The sequence below is a fragment of the Rana temporaria genome, chromosome 3 (genome assembly GCF_905171775.1).
Source record: "Rana temporaria chromosome 3, aRanTem1.1, whole genome shotgun sequence".
Taxonomy (NCBI): domain Eukaryota; kingdom Metazoa; phylum Chordata; class Amphibia; order Anura; family Ranidae; genus Rana; species Rana temporaria.
The window spans coordinates 315,774,432-315,801,032 of NC_053491.1; the positions used below are offsets into that span (position 1 = coordinate 315,774,432).

A 26,601-nucleotide genomic window follows, 5' to 3' on the forward strand; every position below is an offset into this window, starting at 1 on the left:
ATTAGTAGAAGTACTTATATCAGGTATTTACCAAGCACACTGTGGTAAAGTTTCAAAACAAAAAGGCAACTTTCTTTTTGCACAAAAAAACAATTCTTAGACATAAGGATGCCTAAAGTTTGTGGTTGTCGTAATTCGTAATGAGTAAAGTTGGCCATAGATGGATTGAATCTCAGATGGAACTGGCCAAGAGATTCTATCTATTGATGGGCGGGCTGGTTGTACTGCAGTTCAACGTCAGTACAACCACCCTGTGTGATTTTTTTTTTCATGCAATCACAGCAGGTGGCTACAGCAGCCAGCAGTGATCATTGTGTTCTGTCAGCGGGTAAGGCTCCCTGCCAGAACACAATACGCTGTGGCAGGGATTCCCCCATCAACACTGACTGTGTTGGTGTTGATGCAGGAATCAAGTCGTTTCCACGGGTGGAAGTAAAGAAGATTGCGTCATTTATGGGCTGCTTAGTCGTGTACATTTTCCAAATGGCTGAAACGTGTAGATTTTGTGCTCTGCCTAGAACAAAACTATTTCAGTTTGCAACAACTCAGCAACTGAGTACAAGGATGAACAGCCTTTCTCATCCCAAGTTCAGCGTCAGATGACACTTTTGTCATGCATTAGTTGTAGTAGGGCAGCTTTTTAAATAGCCTGTGCTCCTGGGTGTTGGGCCTTGCTTTGAAAGCATCCATTTGACATTGTTTTCTGAATGATCATTGAAACATTTCAAACCAATAACAGGTGTATGTGTTACTTCCTTCTCACCACTTGCCGAGCGCCCTATAGCCGAATGACGGCTACAAGGCGGTTTGCGCATTCTGGGAGGGGGTACATTGACGTCCTCCCAGGATCACGTTCCCGGTCCAGAGGACACGGCGGATCACGGTAAATGGCCACTGATAGCGGCTGTTTATCATGTGATCGCTCCGTCAAATGACAGAGCTATCACTTGTAAACAAACCAGTGTCATGTCATTACGCCGGTTCCTCTTTCCCCTCTGTGTATCGATCGGTACAGTGTGAGAGGAGAGGGGGAGGGATTGGTGGCAGCAGCGCTGTGGGCTGGATCTGTAGTGCCCACAGTGCTGCTCTGTGACAATTGCAGTCACATCCAGCCAGCCCTCCATGCTGAGTCATACTCTGCAATACCCAGCCTCTGTATGTGGCCAGGCTGTGGAAGTCTCACGCATGTGGTATTGCCATACTCAGGAGGAGTAGGAGAATCTATTTTGGGGTGTCATTTTTGATAAGTACATGCTATGTGTTAGAAATATTGTATAAAAATGGACAACTTTGTGTTAAAAAAAAAAAACGCATTTTAACCACTCCCCCGCCCGCCAGCCTTGATAGGCCGTCATTGACTTTGTGCGGTGATATCTGAATGATGCCTGCAGCTACAGGAATCATTCAGATATCATCTTTTTCAGCCGGCGATTCCCTACACCGTAAGAATGATCATATCGGCTGTTCCACAGATTTTGGGAGGCGAGACAATCCCCCCCCTCCCCCCCCTCCCTCCAGTGCTTCTACTAACTCGCCACTACGACCGAAGCCAGGATCGTTTTTTTTTATTATTTCAGGCTTCCCCGCCTAGAGGTGAGATATGGGGACTTATTGACCCCATATCTCACAGTAAAGAGGACCAGTCATGCAATATTCCTATTACAAGGGATGCTTACATTCCTTGTAATAGGAATAAAAGTGATCAAAAAATATATTTTTGGGGAAAAAATGTCAAACTAAAATAAAGTAAAATGAACAAAAATAATAATCATTTTAAAGCGCCCCTGTCCCGTGTGCTCGTATGCAGAAGCGAACGCATATGTAAATCCTGCCTACAAATGAAAACGGTGTTCAAACCACACGTGAGGTATCGCTGGGAACGTTAAGAGCGACAGCAATCATTTTGGCCCTAGACCTTCTCTTCTCTTCCTTATTTAAACGCTGATTTTGTTAAGCTGGCTTTAATGAACCAAACCCACACATTCAGTAATCAATCTAGGAAAGACTTGGTGAAACAAACTGCTATGTCTTCCACAAACAAAGAAAGTAGGACTCTGCAACAACAGTTTGTTAAAATCCTAAACAGATCAACCAGAGGGGAATTTATCCTTAAAGTGGAGTTCCACCCTATTTTTCAACTCCTCTTCATCCCCTGCTGCTCAGTCCCCTTAAACGAATTTGGCGTACATATATATTTTTTTTTTTTTAAAACTCAGTTTTATTAGGTTTATAGATCTCCTCCCGCCGCGGCGAAGTTCTGAACTCGTCCTCCCCCTCCGCAATGCCTCCTGGGAGATGTTTGGCATGAATCCCAGAAGGCAGCCGATTTCCCTAAGCCATGCCCTCCCGTTTTTCTCATTGGCCAGTCATTCCTAGAGGGGCGGCTCATGTCCGGTCCATGGAGCCGGACGCTAGTGAGTGAAGCTCCACTAGCCACTTCACAGTAGCACACGCAACCCCACAGCATTTTTCTAAAAGTCCCGCGATTCGCGGCACCCCCCCCCACCTCTTTTAATGTCACTCAATCGCGGCACTAATGCCCCCTCCCACCTTCTCTGTATTGTTTTTAAAAAGTCCCGCGATTCGCGGCACCCGCGGACAACCCCCCCCCCCCCCCCACTTCTCAGAATTTTTTTATGTCCCGCAATCGTGGCACCAACGCCCCCCTCTCTGTTTTCATTATTTTTTTTTAAAGTCCCGCGATCGCGGCACCCAAAACCCCGCCCCCCGCTTCTCTTGTAATGTCCCGCGATTAGTAATTTTTTTATGACCTGCGATCGGCGGCAGACACCCCCCCCCTTCTCAGTATTTTTTATGTCCGCCGATCGGCAGACTAATCTACCCTCACCCCCCCTCTTGTTAGTATCTCTTTATGTACGGCGATCGTCCCCCGCTTCTGTGTCTTCTATGATGGGCGATCGGCGGCAAACACCCCCCTCCCCCTTCTCAGTGGCTTCTATGATGGTTGATCGGCGTTCCCCCCCCGCTTTTCTCGGCAGCACCCCCCCTAAGTGGTCTTCTATGATGGCCGATCGGCAGAACCCCTCCCCCCCGCTCCTCAGTGTTTATGTCCGATGGCAGTGTATGTTGGGCGATCGGCAGCACCCATCATGTCTATTGTCTTATGTTGGGCGATCGGCTTCTCAAGTTATAGTGTGCGATGGCAGTATATGTTGGGCGATCGGCGCCCACCCGCTTGTCAAGTTATAGTGTGCGATGTCAGTGTCATTTATATTCGGCGATCAGCAATGTTATTGAATGTAATTTACTTTCAGCGATCTGCGGCATGAAGTTTTATAAGTTGTCATTGTCATATATATGCGATCAACGGCACCCCCCGCTTGTGAACCTTTTAATGCGCAATGTCATTTACTTTCAGCGATCGGCGGCAGATGTCATTGTTTTTTATTATCAACTTTTAATGTCATTTACTTTCAGCGATCGGCAATCCCTATCCCCTCCACATATCAACTTTTAATGGGTTATTTCAGGAGAGGTTTGCATAAGGGGCGGCAACTTTGTCTGACACTCCCGTTGCTATGGAAACTTGACTGAAACCTATTACATTGCTTGTGCAGCACTGAGCATGTGCGAGATCTGCAAGGCTGAAATCCAGGAAGTCATACAGTCTGGCTTCATGATGCCCACACTTAAGATGGCCCCAGTCAATTTCTATTTTATAAAGTATCTGAATGCTGTAACAACCTAACAAAACGGACCTTAGTTTACAGACTAACTTTACTAGACTACATTAAGCTTGTGTATTACAGGGGTATTTATATTTAAAAAGTGAAATTGTGGGTGGAACTCCACTTTAAACAAAAGTAGAGTTACACTAACTTTTTATACAAAAAGCACATGGGATGTCACAGCTTCTTTTCACCAATAAAGGCAGAGAAATCAAATAAAACTTTACCAATTACTATGGTCTATCACATGTATATTTTGCTTTAATTTCACCTTAAGTTGGTCTTAAAAACTAAATTCATTTTAAAAAATTATAAACTTCTTCATCCTTTCAAGCTAGCTATAATAAAAATGAGTAATACGAAACCTTTTAGAAAAATGTACCCGTGATGGTTTTATTGTGTTTAACCTCATTCTTAAACATCACACAAGTTTCCCCCCTTAATGTCCTGACATTCATAATCAAGGATAGCCTGGACTTGACAATCCACCTGCAATTTAACAACTGCTTTGTCAAATCAATGCCCTGAGCACAGGGGAATGAAATTTATATGAAAGCTCATTGAGCTCGTTCTCTTGTCCTAGGAAAATTAGATTCACAAGGTTAAACACTCCTGGGGCCTAAAAGCGTTGGTTTATATTAGACAGTGTAATTTAGTTTAAAATGCAAACACTTTGTATTCCAGTGGCCAAGCACGCCACAATTACTTCGTTATTGCAGGGTTTTATTTTTCTGGAAATCCTGTGATCAGTAAGAATATTAAAGACACACAAAGCCAATTATATGTAAAAGACACCACTATCTTCATCAATCTTAAAGGTTAAAGAAAACAGAATAAATGCGTCAATAGATACTATAAGGTGGTCAGACAGGTGCTTTAGTTGTCTAGTAGTTTGGCAAGCTTTTCATACATGGACTCCTTCCTGTACTGTGGGGGAAGAACAGTGACTAAACAAGGTTTTCTGACCCATCCTGGAAAAAAATGGTCATAACTAGCGAAAGTCATCTCATGTCCATGGGTATCAAAGTAAATCAATTTTTTATTTTTTTTTGTCTTGAATTTGCCTTTAAAAGAAGAATTGCATCACATCATACAACTCATCAGTAATCTAGGTTATGTGAACATTGTGTTCCTTTTCAGACAAGAAATTGCTGTAGTAGCTTCAAAGACTGTTGTAAATGTTCTTCCGAGTAGCCAAGAACAACTTGTCTAATCAAGGAAAGAAGGTGCTTTGCAGCCCAATCAAACTGCATTGTGCATAAAAAGCTATTATGATGTCCGAGACAGGCTTCATTACACGCTAAAGGCCCAAATCTTTATGAATTAACCCAAACAGAAGAAAATAAATGCAAGCAGCCCAAATTGGCACTTACACGATTTAAGTGCAAGAGATGAACAAGAGGGTTATAGGGTAGATATGGCCAAAAACTCACATGAAGCTGCCATCTTGGTAAAAAAAATACATGGAAATCCAACAGTTGTTCCATATGAGTAGGCTCAGCCTTACAGAGTTTCTATGTGCGCTTTAAGTTTCAGCATTGTAAAAAAAATTGAAGGTCTTTCATAAGAGATATAATACTTAATTCCCATTGATATGTGGAAAGGACAGAGAAACAATCTAAAATATAGCAAGTGGAGGACAGCAGATTTTTTCCAAGCAGTAAGGTTTAAAGGATGAAGAATGACAAGATGTAAAAGATTGCATGAAAGTCCTCCTATTTTTAACTGCTTGCCGACCAGCCGCCAGTTATACGGTTTGTAGGTCGGCACGGCTGCGCGAGACCACGTAGCTATACGTCATCTCGCGAATCAGCCAATAGGGGTGCGCGCACGCTGTCGGAGGCGCATGCGCGCCCCCCGCTCGCCCCTGGTCTCGACGCGCGTGCCCGTTGAGCGCGATCACCGCCGGGCACCCGCGATCGCTCGTTACAGAGCGAGAACTGGGAGCTGTGTGTGTAAACGCACAGCTCCCGATCCTGTCAGGGGGAAAAATGCCTGATCGTCTGTTCATACAATGTATGAACAGCGATCAGTCATTTCCCCAAGTCAGTCCCACCCCCCCCTTCAGTTAGAACACACACAGGGAACAAAATTAACCCCTTCCTCGCCCCCTAGTGTTAACCCCTTCCCTGCCAGTGGCATTTTTATAGTAATCAATGCATTTTTATAGCACTGATCGCTATAAAAATGCCAATGGTCCCAAAAATGGGTCAAAAGTGTCCGAAGTGTCTGCCGTAAGGTCGCAGTACCGATAAAAATCACTGATCGCCGCCATTAGTAGTAAAAAAAAAAAATTTTATAAAAAAAAAAACATAAAACTATGCCCTATTTTGTAGACGCTATAACTTTTGCTTAAACCAAACGGTTATTGCGATTTTTTTTTGAGTGATGAAATACCACCAAAAGAAAGCTATATTTGTGGGGGAAAAAGGACACCAATTTTGTTTGGGAGCCACATCGCACGACCGCGCAATTGTCAGTTAAAGCGACGCAGTGCCGAATCGCAAAAAGTAGCCTGGTCATTGACCAGCAATATGGTCCGGGGCTGAAGTGGTTAAAGGGTGTTAAATCTGAAAAAAAGGTTATAAAAAAAAAGGATAGTACTGGCAGCTAAACAGAATTTCCAACATACTTTCCACACTTGCAAGTGATTAACATTGACCAGACTAAAAATCTACAAAGAGGGAAAGTTGAGACCAATGCTTGTACTGGTGTCTTCACAGTAATGCGATATACAAACAGGACACATACACTGTAGGCCATGGGTGCTCAACCTGTGGCCCGCCAGCTGTTGCAGTGCTACAAATCCCACGAGGCATTGCAAGGGTGACCATTACAAGCACGACTCCCAAAGGCAGAGGCATGATGGGTTTTGTAGTTCCAACAGCTGGAGGGGCGCAGGTTGAGCAACCATGTAGTAGGCTTTAAACAGTGTGATGTCCAGCTTTTAGAATTTGTCCAAACTTGGTACAAAGTACTCTTGCATGTTACAAGTCACAAGAACTGGGGAATTGCTACAATTGGAATCATCAACATGAGTAGAAGGAGTAGTGACATTGAGGCCGGGTTCACACTGGTACGACAAACGCTCCGACATTAGGAGCCAACTTTGCATGACGTATGAAAATCAATGTTTCCCTATGACAGCCGTCTTAATTGGTCCAACACAAGTTGGTCCGACTTTGAAAAAAGTTCCTGCACTAATTTGGTCCGACTTTGATCCTACTTCAGCCCATTGAATATCCTTGAAGTCGGATCAAAGTAGGATCCTTGACCTCACCATCAGACTTGTGGCATCTGACATTGTAATTACAGCAGCAGTAAAAGGAATTTATCTCACTCTGGGATTGTTTTGATTGGTCAAAGAACAAGTCAGACTATCACAAAGTCGGATCAAAGTAGCATCCTGTTCATGAAAGTCGGATGGATGTCGGACTGATGTCGCAGAGCAAAGTAGGATGAAATTTGTATGACTGCCGTGTTGTACCAGTGTGAACCTGGCCTTGGAGTCTCTGCTTGAAATGGTATTAAAAAAGATGTTCTAGCAATTTCCTGAAAGAATATAGTGTCACATGGTGTGGTATGCATGATGTGGCACCCCAGTTGGACTAGCTTTATTCTGAAACTGCAACTTTTTTGCTGTAACGATCATAATAAACTAGAAAAAATTACATCATTTTATAACGAATGTCTATGTACCATTATTAAAAAAAAAAAAAAATGCACAATTAACATACTTCTGGAGGCAGGGTCACCTTTGACAAGTTTTGCATTTATATTTTTTTTAGGCTACATTTTACCCGCACAAATCCATTGTTTCAGACATGGCAATCAAACTAAACAATTCCTATAACAAATCCTTGGCCGTTATTAACTCTAGTTATAAATGCAGACTGTAAAACGGCTGATCACATATTTATACCTATTTTTCGCTTATTAAAAGGCTGTCAGCACCCCCTACTGTATAATACATGTGTAAGTATGAGGATTAATCAGTTGCCTATAGGACCGACTAATAACAGGAGTGCGACGAAGCAAATTGGACAGAATATTGGTAATCAAGTCTACATCCCTTATTACTGGCCCTCCACAGGTTAATTCTGCATTCACAGGATCTCATTTTATACTTTGACGGGAATTAAGGGGAGCCAGTTCCAGCTGGCGTTTCCGCACAACATCATCAAGAGATAATTACAGAAAGGAGGACGGCACACACCTTTCACTGCAAGACAGGTCTGAATAAAACACTAATGAAAAGGAGGCAAAAAAAAGGAGAGAGAGAGAAAAAGAGAAATAATTCCTCCAATGCAGGACCATTAACGGCACATTCATGTTATGCAAATGTGTGAATCACTGCCTTCAAACTGCCTGAAACAGCTCTGAGCCTGTCAGGCTTTTTATTGAAACAAATTAAAGTGCAGCCTATTGCTATCAGATCAGCTAAAGAGGGAAAATTATAATGTCCATAAATATGCTAATTCCACAAAGGGGGAGAGGAGGAGGGAATAGATTGGAGTATTTTGAAGCTACCCTTATTAGTTTCACTCATCAGGGGGTTAGATGAACGTCTAAATAAAACAGAAAGGAGCAGCAAGCAGATAAAATGTTCATTTATTGGAAAGGCGGCAATTGTTATTGAGTTGCTGAATCTCTGGATAGATGACTGGCAGGAGGTGAAGCAGAAGTTACCTTCTTTCCTGCTAAGAGATTATTCCAACTGGTCAAGCTGGCGGATGTCCGCAGAAAGATGTCAGTTTGGCTGCAAAAACCAACTCATTTAGATGCAGCTCAAAAGGAAGACAAAGAGAAAGACATTTTCCAAAGACCTTTGCTAAAGGTCAGCTGGTGTTTGGTGCTGTATAAAGCAAGTTATAAATGTGATTCCCCCTGTATGTTGCCTTTTTTTTTTAAACTATGCCAATTAAAAAAGATGCCAAGTTTTGGACAAGTTTCCAAGGAGCTTCAACAGCACCTTGCTAAATCCATCCATCCTAGAGGCCTGAATAAGGCAGAGATTAGAACAAGGCGTTTCAATAATGCATTGGAAAGGATTGAGGAGGTCTTCACAACCTGTGCAATGAAATACAGCAGCTTAAAGTTATATATACGGTATATATATATATATATACGGATATATATATATATATATATATATATATATATATATATATATATATATATATATATATATATATATATATATATATATATATATATAAAAACAAACAAACATAGCAATGGTTTTGCACAGAGAAGCCCCAATCCTCTTCTTTTTGGGTGCCCCACTGGTGGCCCTGGCTTCTCCTCCCTGCCGAGTGCCTCCAATAGCAGACCTCTTGCTATGGGGGCACCCCTGGCTGTGCTCCATGTTCATTTACACACAAAGTGCAGCTCGGGCCCACCCCCGCTGCATTTTTGTTTTCCAAGCTTGTAAATACTTTGCAGTATACATATCTAACAAAGAGCCTTCAAGGATCAACTGTTCCGGCTGTCCACACAGCAGTATTACAGTCAAGAGGTATCTAAACTTGTTTATCCCTAATAATGGATCACAGAATTTTTTTGCTGGTTACTATACACAATAATGCTACTCGAAGAGCTCTATATCCTCTCTCTGCTTTACTAAAACACACCAGACAGCAGTGGTTAAACTGAATGCAGAGATGTCTGCAGTCATTGAAGTCCATGAACGAGGTCATGCCTTTCTCACATTTAAATTGAAACCATTAAGCTACTCCACCATCAAGGTCTAAACCATAATTTGAATACAGTTTTCAGGGACAGTTTCCCACCAGGCACATCCATCATTACTAGTTATGAGTAACTCTTTCCAGTATGACACAGACTTAAAAGATTGGGTTATATTTTTTATATATACAGATTAAATACAACTACAACCCCCCCCAAATCAAATATCCTGAATAAGACAGATATATATATATATATATATATATATATGTTTAGTTGTGCTCAAACATTTGCTTACCCTGGCAGAAATTGTGAAGTTTTGGCATTTATATTGAAAATATGACTAATCATGCCAATCATAGTTTTTTGTCTCCTTTTAAAATCGTAACAGATATCGCCAAAATGGCCCTGATGAAAAGTTTACATACCCTGGAATGTTTGGCCTTGGTATGCAAAATTTTTAGCACAACTGTGTATATGTGTGTGTGTCTAGTTACCTAGTGACTAGTGACCATTGATGGAATGGCAGCGAGTGGGGAATAGTGAGTAGGTGCAGTGCAATGGCTTTGGTCTGACGAGTCCAAACTTGAGATCTTTGGTTCCAACCCCTGTGTCTTTGTGCGACGCAGAAAAGGTGAACGGATGGACTCTACGTGCCTGGTTCCCACCGTTTGCTGGTGACACTGTTGGGGATTTAATCAAAATTGAAGGCATACTGAACCAGCATGGCTACCACAGCATCTTGCAGTGGCATGCTATTCCATCCGATTTGCGTTTGGTTGGACCATCATTTAGTTTTTAACAGGACAATGACCCCTAACACACCTCCAGGCTGTGTAAGGGCTATATGACAAAGGAGGAGAGTGATGGGGTGCTGCGCCAGGTGACTACCTCTTGAAGCTCATCAAGAGAATGCCAAGAGTGTGCCAAGCAGTAATCAAAGCAAAAAGGTGGCTACTTTGAAGAACCTAGAATGTGAAATATATTTTCAGTTGTTTCACACTTTTTTGTTATGTATAATTCCACATGTGTTAATTCATTTAGTTTTGATGCCTTCAGTGTGAATCTACAATTTTCATAGTCATGAAAATAAAGAAAAACTCTTTGAATGAGAAGGTGTGTCCAAACTTTTGGTCTGTACTGTATACATACACATGGCTTTTTTTTCTCAGCCACAACGTGGCAACACCTCCAGCACTGGCCCTGTGCTTGCCGCTGACGACTGTTGCTTGTAAATACAGGTGGTCAGTTTCTTTGTTTACAAGTGACAGCACATCACTCCTAGCAGCTCCATAGAACCCTCCCAGCCCTGCACATCCCTATGACAGCAGAAGAGGAGGTGATGTACACAGCTGCGATAGGCTGGTGGTAGCAGGTCCTCCTTAAGCTTTTACAAAAAGACTCCCCCGGGGGGAAAAAAACAAAGAAAATGTGTCCTCCCGGAGATAAAGATGCCAAAAGTGGGCCGTGCCGCATAGAAAAAGGGGTTTATGGATACAAAAATGTAGCAATCAATTTGTCTGGTTATTTCCGATAACGAACAAGACACTTCCATGCTAACTAGTTACGCGACCCCTGGTGAATTTATGTGTTTGCTAAATTTTTGTATCAATAAACCCCTTTTCCTATGCGGCACGGCCCACATTTGGCATCTTTATCTACAGGAGGACACATTTTCTTTGTTTCTTTTTGTATTGCATAGATTCTGCCAATGGACACCGCACTTTAATCGTGAGTCCGCAACTAGCGGGTTGCTTTAACAGGAAGAAAATCCTGCACAGTTAATTAATATAATGAGCATAGGACCTGCACCCCCCCCCATTTTTTTGCTCCTTAAGCTTTTGCCTGCCCTGTAACCCACACTCTCCACTGTCCTACTAAGGTAGGTTGACGCTACTCTTCTGCAGCAGACTCACTCCCTGGTACTCAAATGGCGGGGGGATTTTGGGGCAGGAGGTGACTTCAGTGCTGGGTTTAAGGGGGGGGCTTATTTTTTGTTGTAAAGTGGCAAGTGAGATGTGCACTCGTGAGCTTGGCTCGTAGCGCACTCCTGAACAAGGCACTCCGCAGATGCCTGAACGCTGCACTCTGTATGTAAAATACTCCTGGAATTTAACAATGCCCCTTTATGACCATGTCAGTGCAACCTGCAACCCACCAATATATATGACACATGGTTCTAGAAAGGGCTTCCAGCCACTGAGATAATAGGCACTTTGTTCAGACAGGATACTGCTGGACCTACAGAGTGTAATTCTCAAATAGGGACAAGGCTCATAGTTTCTTGGGTGAGACGAACCTTGCAATGATTTTTCCATGTCTCGATTAAAGCATTAACCCCCCAACAAAACGACCATGTTCCTTTAAAACGTGTTATACAGCACAGTGCTTGTCCTGTGTGTTTTGGCCCCCTCTATCACCTGAAATATCTGGCTGATCCTGACAGTTTCTACCCTCCCCTCTGTAAGCTGACCAGGATATATCAGGACTGCTAAACTCTGACACCGTTGTCAGTTTACGTGCCTCAGTGCCCAGCAACAATGAAGCAGGAATCTTGAATGAAGTGAAAAAAGTTTATAGCCAAAAAGATTGATATTTCTCAGCAGAGCAAAGATATCCATGCAGATAAGACACTAGCAAACAAACTGACATACTGGGAGTAGGAGTGGTAATACTAGACCAGCTCACAATTTTTTTGTTTGCCAGTTTCCAGTTCCCCTGTAGGCCGCCCTATAACTTGATAGTATCCGAATTCCAATTCCTATGTCCCTCAAATGGACGACAAATAAAGAACATTCTCTATATCACCTACAAAAAACAGTCCAACAAAAGTCTACAAACGAAATCAATCAAAATGCTTCTTAAAGAGGAGCACAAACATTTTTCAGATTACAGTGGACTATGGGAAAAATACAATGGGGGTTATTTACGAAAGGCAAATCCACTGAAAGTGCACTTGGAAGTGCAGTCACTGTAGACCTGAGGGGAAGATCTGAAATGAGGGGAGGTGATGCCGATTTTATCATCCAATCTTTTTTTTTTTTTCTTGCATGTCCCCCTCGGATCTACAGTGCCTGCACTTCCAAGTGCACTTCACACTTGTATTTTACACTTGCCGTGCAAAGTGGATTTGCCTTTAGTAAATAACCCCCAATATTTAATTTTCAATTTAATGGAGCTAATCGTACAATTAATTTGATGCAACGCAACAGGAGAAAGAAAAAGCTTCTAAAATGTAATTTAGGATGGTCTGTTGATGGGCAGAGTAACTTAATTTATACCTACTGCTAATTCAACACCATACTTGCCTATGGGAAAACAGATTTATCATGACATAAACCTAGTGAAGTAGTGCACACATTTTAGTACCATGCATCTTAAAATGCACCACTCATGAGAATTAGGTATTCATGATGCATAGATGTGCAGCCCTTGGTAGCATTCTCTGTGTCTAAAACCAAGAACACACTCTCCCCCCCCCCCTCCCCCATGGGAATAAGGTCACTTTATCTGCAGTGTGAAACACACAGAAATCTCAAGTACTCACCTTTGGAAGCTGTGATTGACACGGGAAATTTTCATACAGCGACCCACAGGAAAGAGAATGGGAAAAAGAATAAAATGTTAAAATTCATGAACAGTCTACTTTTAATCCTTGTAATGACAGTGAGACAACATTGTAATGCAGGAAGAGAAAAAAGAAATCACAGTAACAACAGTGGTCCAATGCTTTGTTAAAGAATGTTTCATTAAAGGAGAGCATTTAAGAATCTTTATTTTTCTAGCTAGCAGTCCAACATTTTACATAATGGTATAAAATCAGTCAGCTGTATCCTCAGTGGGAATATGCCCTTGACATATAAACTTGGGCCACAACCAATGACTGTCAATCAATGGTAAAAGCAGGTTTTTAGTATGCAGACAACACAAGTATTCGGAGTATTTAGAGGGCACCAGTTGAAACTTACTCCAACAACAGAAAATATATATTTTTCCCCATGTTTTTGTGTTTCCAACATACCACATGCAATTAATAAACAAAAATGTAGAAGCAAAATTAAAGATGAGAGGATCCATCAATCAAAAGCTTAAGGCGAGCTAAAAAGAATCTATGATGTTTTAAGCTGAAGACAGCAGATATTAAATACTAATGGAGATATAACCTACTGCTGTCCTTCAGTGGATTTACACAATAGGAAATGAATAGGGAGAGATGCATCAATGGGCCAGAAAGAAGAAAATAGCAAATGAACCTTGACACATGCTTTTGGAAACACAGCACTTTCAAATTTTGCATTAGAAAGGGAAAAAAGAAAAACACGTTCTGGGCTAACATTTTGACCTTGCTGTTCTCGCACTTGAAATATTTGAAGGCGGCAAAAAGACAAATGCAGTGAAAATGGAGTTCTACTCTAATAGGGGGGAGCTCGGGTTTGTTTTTTCAGACCAAACCTGGTCACTTGCACCCAACTGCCACCTATTCAACGGTGGTCAGGGCATTACCCACCCCTTATCTACATGTAGGAGATGATCATGACATTTGTCTATTATGGGCAAAAATCTGTTGCCACAAAGACACAGTGGATATGCTTTGTGATGAATTCCCTTTATGTTACTAAAGTGTTACTATACCCACTACAGTAAAATCAGTCTGTATATGCAGTTAAGCATGCTTGTTATACCCGCTGTGGAACCAAAGAGGTTAACTCTCTGCATTGTGTAAAAAGGGTGCTTGATCCTGTCTTCTCTGATCCTCCCTCTCTTTCCACTGCCCCCTCATAATATCCTGATAACAGAGTCTATGGAGTCAGGCTGTGCATGCTCAGTTTGGTGTGTATTGCTAGAGATGTTTATTATTTTTTTTCTTGGGAGGACAGTCTCTTGCAGTCAGAAAACTCCTCCTACAAACTTTAATCAGTGACTGCTCTAACTCCTGATGAGAAAAGGTATTTTTTTTGTTTAGATTTACTTAAATAATTGCATTTCTGTGTACTGTGGGAGACCAGATATAATGAATGCAGGGTCATGGGTTTAGCAACACCTTAAAATGGACTTGTTTCGCCCTAGAGTGTTTGGCAACGTTCCAAAATACCGGAAAATGCTTACAAACACTTAATGAGAACCAATCTTGAAAAGCATTTATAAAGTCAATTTGTTTTTTCAAAACAACAAACATGTTATACTTACCTACTCTGTGCAATTCTGATTTTCCTCTTCTGGTGTTCCCCCCGCCAATGCTCCTGGCTCCTCCTCTTCTCAGTGTACCACCATAAGAAGCCACTTCTAGGGGTGGCACACCTGCAGGTTCAATCTCAAGCCATGCTGCCTGCGTTCATAGACACAGACAAGCTACTCAGCCCCGTTCCCCCGCTCTCTCATCACAGGATTTGACTGACGGCAGTGGGAGACAATAGCTCCCACTGCCTCAGCAAAGCCTGTGAGAATGGGGAGAACAGCTACAGACAGGCACAGCGCTGGATCGAGTGAGGGCTCAGGTAAGTATAAGGGGGTTGAGGGGACAATACAGGTAGAGGAACATTTTTTATCTTAATGCAGAGAATACATTAAGGTAGAAAATGTTTAGGCTTTACAACCATATTTAGTGCAAAATTATTTAAATGATTTAATTATGAATAAATGCTTATAATGTATGTATATCCGTTTCACTTATTTTTATTATTTAATCACTTCCTTAGGGCACACTTAAACCCTTAGCACCCCTTAGTGGTTAACCCCTTCACTGCCATTGTCATTTTCAAAGTAATCAGTGCATTTTTATAGCACTTTTCGCTGTGAAAATGACAATGGTCCCAAAAATGTGTCAAAAGTGTCCGATGTGTCCGCCATAATGTCGCAGTCACTAAAAAAAAAAAAAAAATTTTAGTAAAAAAATTTTTTTTTTTATAAAAATGCCATAAAACTATCCCCCATTTTGTAAAGGCTATACATTTTGCGCAACTCAATCGATAAACGCTTATTGCGATTTTTTTTTTACCAAAAATAGGTAGAATACGTATCGGCCTATATCTTTTTTGGGGATATTTATTATAGCAAAAATTAAAAATTGCATTTTTTTCAAAATTGTCGCTCTATTTTTGTTTATAGCGCAAAAAATGAAAACCGCAGAGGTGATCAAATACCACCAAAAGAAAGCTCTATTTGTGGGGGGGGGGGGGGGGGGGGGGGAAGGACACCAATTTTTGTTTGGGAGCCACAACGCACGACCGCGCAATTGTCAGTTAAAGAGACGCATTGCCGAATCGCAAAAAGGGGCAAGGTCCTTAACCTGCATATTGGTTCGGGTCTTCTGTGGTTAAGCGTGACATACGTGGCTTGAATTTTGGACAATTCCCACAAAATTGGCAGAAATTCGAGCTGCGTGTAGCCTTTTCGGCACCTTTTGGCTACACAATCTTCAACTAAAAAACAGGAGGATGCGGATGGAAAAATTGTTGGCCAAAAAGAGACTGCATCCAATTATATTCAGTCACTGTTTCAGGCTTGTATAGTGAGGTGAGGGGCGCTATATCAAAATAGTGGATGCGTGTCACAATGTGCGTTTGAGTAGTACACAGTGTAACTGTGTACCCAAATCTATGTGAAAAAACTGATTATAGTCTAAACTCTATAAGTACAATAGTGCCAAATGCCGTGGAAAATAAATAAAATATAAAAAAAAAAAAAAAATGTAAAAGAATGTCCAGCAAATAAATAGTTAAGTGCAAAATGGATCCAGTGTTGTATCAAGTCCAGGTGCAAAATGCAAATAATCCAATCCCAAATCGCAGGGAAAAGTGCAAATGCTAAAGTGCTTGTGAATCTTCAAAATAGCCAAAGTGCGAGAAAGAAGTGATCCGCCTTCACCTATAGGTCACCAGAATAATAATGGATGGCTCCTTACCACACGGTGTTGACCAGATTACTTAAAATATGGTCAATCAGACTTGTTTTAAATGAGGATCAGCAGGGTCTCATTGGATTCCAATGTCAGCGATTGCAGCAAATGGTGTACCAAGAAAGGAGAAGAGATACCACCATAGTGTAAAACCATTTAATATACGAAAGTTAAAATTACAATGCCAAATGGCCTCTTACTGTTGCTGGTGCCCGTTCCCGGCACTGAGGCTGTAGGTGGTGGGGATAGTAAGACAAGATAAGAGATAGCCGCGTCCTGGTCCACTTAAGTGCGTTCCACCGCTAGTTGTCCATCAACCAGTGAGACCGGAAGTGCGTGGCTATGCGTGCGCGCTCGGATACCGCCTCGACGTCACGTTTCAGTTAAACCGTCTTCTTTTAAATTTTTTTTTTTTTTTATTTTATTTATTTTCCACGGCATTTGGCACTATTGTACTTAGAGTTTAGACTATAATCTGTTTGGTTTTTCACATAGATTTGGGTACACAGTTACACTGTGTACTACTCAAACGCACATTGTGACACGCATCCACTATTTTGATATAGCGCCCCTCACCTCACTATACAATATATGCAAGTCAGTCACCTGATTTTATTTGGGAGCAGCTTCACTCAGTTAGTCACTTGATTTATCAAGTATATAATTTAGTGTAATTCATTTGGCGCGAGATTTATTTTTCCTGTACACTGTTTCAGGCTGCCAGAATACAGCCAGCTTGGGAGATTCCTCCATCCAAGAAAATGTAAAAAAAATAAAGAGTGCGCTTACATTTTCCTGTCCCACTACCCACATTTACAAAGGAATTGCATCTCTACATTTGATACAGTTGCAGTGTTAAATGCAGTTTGCCACTGCATTATGGTTGCGCTCACTGGACCCTATTTCAGTAGTGACCAGCCACTTTTTAGTTCCTGTTTTTATACATTTTTTTAACCCAGCAAAAAAGCCGCTTTAGGGAGAATTACAGTACAGGGCTAAGTTACTGGATACAGTAGGTTAGGGGTCATTTTATTGTTGATTATTGGGCCATTCTTATAAATCAGGTATGCATCTTTCATAAGTAAACCGTCATACTCTGAATATTCAGATTTTTTACTAAGCTCAGATGTGACAGATTCTCTTTAAATAAATGGTCTGGTAACAGAAGTGAACGGAGGACACAAGTTTAGCTCGTTCCTTCTCTGTGAAATGGCAACCAATGCCAGCCTCAAAGAATTAGAAAAAAACAAAAAAACACTCAGATCACTCACACTTGATCTGTGAAGAGAAGGTGAGGGTAATCTTTGCAAACAGCTCATCTTTTTCAAACCTGTCTTCTTTTGCTTGTGTCCAGAAAGCTTTCTCTGAGAGTTCTTTGGGAGTAATCTGAAGAAAAAAAAAGCAATTATGTATTACTTTGAAGGAACAAGTGCAGACTACAAAATCTGTTTTCATTTTAGAACTTTGGCATGTGAATGACTGGTGAAGCGCTGCTTTCTGGATGAAAGGAAAAGAGCATATTATGGATTGGCGAGTGTGGGAATATGTGGAGATTTTAGTTCTAGGACGTGGCAGTTGTGCTGGGCTTGGGGAAAAAAAGGAAAAAGAAGAGGTGGTTAAATTTTTTAAAGAGGAACTCCAGCAAATAAATAAAATAAGCAGTTTTTTTAAAGGCTACTGATTATTAGTACCATCTTTTAATTCAGCCTTGCAGGTAGTCTCATCTGTTTTGTATCAGCCAGGGATTACACCTGAATTAACACTTCCCTTACCCACCTTCTAGTTTGGTGGTCTCCAAACTGTTGTCCGGGGCCAGATGTAGCCTTTTACTTTATCTGGCCCTTGGGGCGCTTCCCCCCCCCCACCGATTCTAATACTATTAGTCCCACTGACATCAGCAATGGGATACTTTGAATCCCATTGAAATGAATGATGGGGGACTATTCCTCCCAGCCACACCAAAGGTGGGGGGCACTATTCCTCCCAGCCACCCCAAAGGTGGGGGGCACTATTCCTCCCAGCGACACCAAAGGTGGGGGGGGACTATTCCTCCCAGCCACACCAAAGGTGGGGGGGACTATTCCTCCCAGCCACACCACAGGTGGGGGGGGACTATTCCTCCCAGCCACACCACAGGTGGGGGGGACTATTCCTCCCAGCCACACCAAAGGTGGGGGGGACTATTCCTCCCAGCCACACCAAAGGTGGGGGGGACGACTATTCCTCCCAGCCACACCAAAGGTGGGAGACTATTCCTCCTACCCACACCAATGAAGGGGCACTTTTTCTCCCATTGACACCAAAGATGTACCGTTTACTCCCAATGGGCAGTTTGCCCCCCCCCCCCTAAGTCTGAAGGAGAGTAATCTGGCGCTGTGTTTAGAAAGTTTGAAGACACCCATTCCAATTAATAAAAAAACACATTATTTTCAAAACGGTCTATGAGAGACTTCAGAAAGGAATGTTTGTCTTTGCTACCCTTCCCTCACCTGTTTCAGCAGTTAGTGCAGGTACCCCCAATTGGAACTTGAAATTGCAGCGTATTTGAGATCACAGGCTCTGTTCAAGGAATCATGCCAATTTACAGTACAGTATATATGTTTTGGAAAAAAAAAAAAAATGCAGTACATCTCTGCAATACATACACAAGAAACAGGCACTTGTTTTCCTTTGTATCTTGCTAAACACTTTAAATCCAAATTACTACCCATTTTGAGTAAAAAAAAATATATATATTTTTAACTGGAGGGTTGAAAATGACTTTAATGCTTAACTTTATGGCATGCTCTCTTCATTAGTATCCTAGACAAGACCGAGGCTGGAAAAGGACAACTTGTTTCTTGATTTACACATTCTTGTTGAATGTCGAGAGGCTATAATTATAGTAACACTTGTGTATTTCAAAGATTGCAAAAGATAGTTCCCACCATCACCTTATAGTACATACCCATGTGGTTCTAATGCATTTTTCACCTGCAGAAGCTCTATTCTTGAATTGTGTAATTTAAATAAACAAAATGATGCCTAAATCTTAGGGCTTTTTCATTTATTGCTACCGCAATATATGTTGATTGTCTGTATTATAGCACTTCCTTGCAAAAATCTAACATTTCTAAAGGGATACAGGGGATGCCAAACTGCATTTTCACTGTATCAGCGAAGGAACAGTGACTTTTATCCTTTTTTTTTTTTTTTTGCCAGAAGGGACTTTTGAACTAGGGGGACACTAGAGGAACAATTTGCAATGAAAAGCAGCTAGAGCTGTCTGCAGGACTCTATGCATGTATTTTTTTATTTTTTTATTCCATCTAAAAATGTCTGCAGTGTAAAACCTGCTGTGTTCTCTGTATACCATTCTAGAAAACACACTGATTGGACAGCCTAGTAACATGACATTTTAGAGTTAGGTGATCGTTCTCTTTCCTATGCTGGCATCCACCGAGGCCATACTGCTGCATTATAATTAAGTCCTTGTGTTTAAAAGAACAAAAAACAAAAACAACTGTTGTCTAATTTTTTAAGCAAACTTGTATTACACATGTTAATATCAGGTTTCTAGCATCTATAAAGTTAATGATTCTAAAGGATAAAATCCTCTTTTTTTGGTCCCCTTTCAGTGGTCCTGGCTCCTCCCCCCTCCTGAGTCACTGAAAATAAGGCTTTTGCTATGGAGGCCATCGAGCAGCGCGCAGTGTGCATTCACCCACAGATTGTGGCTCGGTCCTGCCCTCTTCTAATGCCGAGATATACATTATATATACACACATATACATACATACATACATACATACATACATACATACATACACACACAGTTATGTTCATATACATTTGGACACAGGCACAATTAGATTTTTCAGGTATTTACCAAAACATAGCAGCACCAAAACCCCTTTCCTTCTCATTTAATTCAAATTAGAGATGGAAGTACATGGCAGTACCATCATAAATTTATGCATGGCCTTTGACACCGATTTTCTAGTTTAATTTTGTTTCTCCTCCCCCTTACCGAGCAAGCCCTTGTTTTTAGTACCATACAGATTAATGATTGTTATTTTATTTTCCTTGGCTGTTGTGTCCCAGGTCTGCATTGGCGCAGTGATGGTTGTGTGATTGGTTTTGCTGATCCATCCGTCCTGGCCTCTAATCCAGAAGCAATGATCACGGTATGGGCTGCCCCCCCCTCTCTCCGCCTCCTTGTGACGTGGGACGGGTGGAGGCACAATCCCTAAGCATCGACTGCACACGCCGGGCGCGAAGAGTCTGTGTGGCACGCCATCGCTGGAGAAGTGTTACACACTGGCAAACACACGAGAGTAGGGTAGGCGCTAATCCCGGACGGCTGAGCCGCCCAGGTGAAAGTGTTTATCTCTCCATTGATGTGTTTGCCTGGGTGACATATGGGGCGGATCTGTGGCGGTACACCTATATAGGCACCTCCCATGGTCGGTTCACACACACACACACACACTTCACTTTCTTTACCTTGGACCACGCACATGTCCATTGATCTTGGCTTCCATTTGTGAACAACAGGTACATATCCATATACACCTCTCAGCTTTCCTTGTATGAGTTTTTGCTTTTTGTTTTTCATTTCCACTCTCACCCTCTTCACTCATTCCCTTCCCACACTTCAACTCACATATTTTTACACCTCACCCATACAGCTATACTCCATACACTCTACATATACTGTATGCGGCCATAATATATATATATATATATATATATTAGGGCTGTGGAAATTAAATATTAATTCCTCGATTAATCTTTAATTTTTTTGATCAATCAAAATTCTTTTCATTGGTACTCACCTCTGCGCCAGCTTCCGGACCTTCAGGGAGTTCCGTCGGAGATCCGGGGATATCACAGACACAGGCGGGGCTTGCCGTGTCCATCTGAAGGGCTCCTTTGCTGTGCCTTCATATCTGCATGCCGGCGGGACCTTACTATCTGCCACATGCAAGGGATGTTACACTTCCCTCTATCAACCTGGGATTCTACAGCCATCCACTGGGAGTTTTGATAGTTCCCTTCACGGGGACATCTACATGCCAACGGACTGATGTTAACCCCTCCTCATCTGGATGCAGCAGTGGTATCGTTATACACATTTTTATACCAGTATAATACTTAGCTGCATGTTTTTATGACTGCTTTTGCTACCGTTTGGAATTACTTGAACCATTTTTACAGTTAATGTAGCTACATCGATTTTATCTCCAGTGCAATATTTATTTTGTTACCTACTTAAGACTATAAAAGTTTTAATGTTATTCCCATCGAGCGCTGCCTTTGTGTTTTTTTTTTTCTATTTTGCTATCCATTTTTCCAGTGGTTGGTAGCTGCACTGGGAATCAGCCTGCAAGGAGATCAGCTAAAAGTAGTTGGATCTGTATGTGCGTTATAATTAATCGAAATTGGTCGATTAAATCAAACACAACATTTTTAATCAGTAACAGCCCGAATTATATATATATATATATATATATATATATATATATATATATATATATATATATATATATATATATATATATATATATATATATACACACACATATATACACATACATATATACATACATATATATAATTATATATGTATGTGTGTGTGTATATATATATATATATATATATATATATATATATATATATATATATATATATATATACACACATATATACACATATATACACACACACATACATACACACAATTCTCTTCGCATTCACCCACCTACTCTGTCTGTGCTGGTTGTAAATCGCCCCTTCAAGCTACCACAGCGCCTGGAGGAGAGTCCTTGCGGTGTATTGGCAATTCTCGATGCCGCACGGATGCAGATGTAAGTTGGACACCCAACACTCTAGAATCCTTCTAGTGTACAATTTTTATCCATAATTCTTTTGTCACCCCTTTTTTACATTCATCCTCTCTTCTCAATTACAATCTTTGAGACTAAATAGATATATATGTTTTCTGTTTCTAGATGTACTCCATGGTCTATGCTCCCGATAAGTGGCTATAAGGCCGCGAAACGTGTCGAGCCATCAACTTTTACTATCATTTTACCATGGATCAACAAGATTTCTTATGATCTAATTCATGTTTTTAACAAGTTATCACATGATTTGTGTAATCCCTGTTTTTTTTCTCCCTTCCCTCCTTTTATTTTCAGAGGAATTTAGAAAGATCATCTAGGCCATTTAGGCTTCAATTTTATCTTGGCTATGTATATAAATGTATCAACTGACATTTTTGTAAATAATATATGAATGACTATTGAATTGTGGATTACTATGTAATTTATGTTGAAAATGTCCTATATGAGATTATACAATATAAATACACATAATTTCCAAGTCACTTGACTTATTTGCTGCTGTGTGGTTCATATGAAGTCCCATTTCTCGCTATTCTCTTTTAAAAATTAGCAGCAGTACTGTCATTACCAATTAAGGACCAGGCCTGTTTTTCAGACTCGGCGTTTTCAAGTTTAAAAAGTTTTTTTTTTTTTTTTTGCTAGAAAATTACTTAAAACCCCCCAAACATTATATATTGCAATACTTTTTAGCACACCGTATTTGCCCAGCGGTCTTACAAGTGCACTTTTTTTGGGGGGAAAAAAAAAATAATTTCTGGCCCCCTCCTTGCCCGGTGCTGCCTTTTGGGAGACAAATAGGTCACAGAAGACAACGAGACCACTCAGAAAGTGCAGCATGACTCACACATGCGCAGTAGGAAACCAGCTGTAAAGGCCACAAGGCTTCACTTCCTGTTTATACCGGTGCCGACACCCGGAGCCGATGGACTGATCGGCTTGGGGTGCCGACATTGCGGACAGGAAAGTGTTCTTAATATTAAAAGTCAGCAACTAAAGCATTTGTTGAACGCCTCCAGTATTCAGACCCTTTACTTGGTACTTTATTGGGGCACCTTTGGCATCAACTATAGTATTGAGTCTTTTTGGGTGTGATGTGACAAGCTTTACACACCTGGATTGTGGGATTTTTCGCAATTCTTCTTTGCAAATCCTCTCAAGCTCAGTCAGTTTAGATAGGGACTGTTGGCAGAAAGCCCCTTTTAGGTCTCTTAAGGGATGTTCAATAGGGTTCAATTTAGGGCTTTGGGTGAGCCACTCATTTCACAAAGTTGTCCCTAAGCCACTCCTGTGTTGTCTTGGCTGTGTGTGTTTAGGATCATTGTCATATTGGAAGGTTAACCTTCGGCCTAAGTCTGAGGTCCTGAGCACACACAACTTTTCTCCATTTAGCTTTCCCCCACCGCAGTGTTTCTCAATTCCAGTCCTCGGGCCCCCCCAACAGGTCAGGTTTTCAGGATTTCCCTCAGATGAAAAGGCTGTGGTGATTACTAAGGCAGTGAAACTGATCAAATCACCTGTGCAAAATAATGGAAATCCTGAAAACCTGACCTGTTGGGGGGGGCCTGAGGACTGGAATTGAGAAACACTGCCCCACCCTGACCAGTCTCCCAGTCCCTGCTGAATTCCCAACACACAGCATGATGCTGCCACCGCCATGCTTCACTCTTGAGATGGAATTGGGAAGATAAGCGGTACCTGGTTTCCTCCAGACATAACGCTTAGAATTGAGGGCAAAACGTTTAATCTTGGTTTCATCAGATCAGACATTCTTGTTGCTCACAGTCAGAGACCTTCAGGTGCTTTTTTACAAACTCCAATCAGGCTTTCATGTGTTTTGCATGAACGAGAGGCTTTTGTCCAGCCACTCTCTCATAAAGCCCAGATGGGCAGAGGGCTGCCGTGACAGTCCTTATGGATCTTTGTCCCATCTCCACACAGGATCTCTGGAGCTCAGAGTGGCTGTTTGGTTATTGGTCTCCTCCCCTGACTGTACAGTCTGGCTGGGCAACCAGCTCATGGAAGAGTACTGGTTGTGTCAAACTTCTTCTATTTGCCAGTTATGGAGGCCACTGTGCTCAGCACAGCAGACTTTTTTGTAGCGTCCCCCAGATCTGTGCCTTGGAATAATCCTGTCTGAGCACTGCAGACAGTTCCTTTTACCTCATGGATTTCACTTTGATACAGTATGCATCATCAGCTGTGAGGCATATACTTTTCCAAATCATGTCCAATCAAATTTACCACAGGTGGACTCCAATCAAGGTGTAGGAACAGCTCAGCAACGATGCAGAGGAACGGAAGGGACTTGAGCTAAATTTCAAGTGGTGTTGCAAAGGGTATGAATACTTATACCAATGGGATATTTCAGTTTTTCCTATGTCATTTATTTGCAAACATATCTAAAATTCTGTTTTCACTTTGTCATTATGGGGTACTGAGTGTATATTAATGAGGAAAAAAGTACTTTGAGATTTTATATATATATATATATATATATATATATATATATATATATATATATATATATATATATATATATATATATATATATATATATATATATATATATATATATATATATATTATATATATATATATATAAAATCACACATATACACACACACACATATATATATATTTATATATACACACACACATACATACACACACACACACACACACACACACCTACTTCACATACTGTATATATTTTGGCTAGCAGAGACCCTGGAGAGATCTAGATTGAGGTTTACAGCACACAACGTCTCGTTTAGGCATTATTCGCAGCTGGGATTCAAAGCATGGCAAATGGCTGTGCGAATAGTGCCTTAGAGCAAGGTGTGCGTTTCTTTTGTAAAGCTGTGTGTATCAAAGCTGACAAGCGGCAGGCTTGAGGAGCCTATTAATTAGGATTGCTGATGTGAACCTAGAGCCGAGACACAGCTAGGATTTGTTTTGAAGTTCAATTTATTTACTTTGGAGCACTGTACGGCACACACCTGTATTACAAACTTGTAAGCAGCACAAATAAATGCATCACTGTTTTTCCAGTTGGCATCAGTGTCTAAAAACCTGCACATCCCAGAAAACATTACACCCTGCTACCATACCCTAGATAAAAGTATGGCAATTGATTTAAAGGACAGTAACTGAAGTGACATAAAATGGAGGAATTGATAAAATCGTTACACAGCAGTACATATTTGCTGTGCAACAGAAGGAGGACGGAGACAGCAGTGGATAAATGCTCTGCAGGAGTAAATACGGGCACTGCACAAACAGACTCGGCAGCAGATAAGTGCTGTACAAGAACAAACACAAGAACTTTAAAAAAATTGGCAGGCGCTGTAAACATGGACTGGAAGACACAGAGTTTGTACCAGTTGCTTATACAAAGGTTTCCTGAAAAAGCCACAGGTGCTCCGACAACTCATCAACTATTCATAGTGGTCGCTTCCGCTTCAAAATGCCAGCTGATGGTGACCCTGAGGCACATCTGGTGACATTTAAAAAAAACTGAGTGGGAAGGCTGGCCTAAAATGCAGTAAGTAGGACTGGTGGCCCCTTTGCAAATGGATGGGTTGCAAAAAGCCTACTATGATATAAAGCCTATAGATGCTATGGATTATGACAAGGTCAATAAGGAAATACTGCTAAGGCTGGGTGTAACCTTTGGCAGCACAAGCACAGCAGGTCATACCTGGCTGAGAAAAATGCAGTCACAGATGTTTAATTTCATCCATTTGGTCCCGAAGGGGGAGCAAGCGGAGTGGATTGCAGATGGTGCAGACCCAGAAGCTTTTTATTGAGTACTGAGCTCCTTTAGGTTCCTGAAGTGAAAATCGCTGATACACCGTCTAGTTATCAAAACCAAAGTTTCTGGTGAAAAACTAAACATTTTATGAATATTCTTTGGCAAGGAATTATTACAGAGTCTGGAGAGCAGGGTAAACTAAAACTCTACCAAATTCCCAAAGCAAGGAGGAAAGACTGCCATGCAGTTAGGAAAATGCTAGTTAGGCATAACTGAAGAGTCCAAAAATAACTGATCCATTCCCATTGCTCTGATCCCAAAACCAGAGTAGTTGGAGAAGTTTTTTTTTTTTTTTTTTTTTTTTTTAACAACCTTAGTCAAGTTCATTTCAGCAACAAAAATAGTATTTTTGTACTCACCGTAAAATCCTTTTCTCTGTAGTTCATGGACAGATACAGCAGAATCACTTGACAATAGGGTATTTCCCTTCTATCAGGAAAGGACTAGGCAGAAAACCTTGTTAAAGTGTTAATACAACCTTAAACTATACAGTACCGCCCAGGGGGCGGTCATTCTAGGTACAACCCCTCTCCCTGCACACAGCAGCCTCAGTTCGTCAAAAAGCAGTACAAACATAGAAAAAAAGGAGGAGTGGGTGCTGTGTCCGTCCATGAACTACAGAAAAAA

The 26,601-nt window shown here is 41.2% G+C and overlaps 1 protein-coding gene across 2 annotated transcripts in view; it reads right to left on the reverse strand.

Moving 5' to 3' along the window:
- Nucleotides 1-26,601, reverse strand: part of DIAPH1 (diaphanous related formin 1) — a 423,627-nt gene that overhangs the window by 171,259 nt on the left and 225,767 nt on the right. For both annotated transcript variants that reach the window (XM_040344879.1, XM_040344880.1), the window contains exons 17-18: nucleotides 17,544-17,658; nucleotides 12,925-12,933 (exon numbers count right to left, since the gene is read on the reverse strand). In XM_040344879.1, the coding sequence (XP_040200813.1) occupies nucleotides 12,925-12,933; nucleotides 17,544-17,658 (124 nt within the window). The remainder of the gene's footprint in view (nucleotides 1-12,924; nucleotides 12,934-17,543; nucleotides 17,659-26,601) is intronic.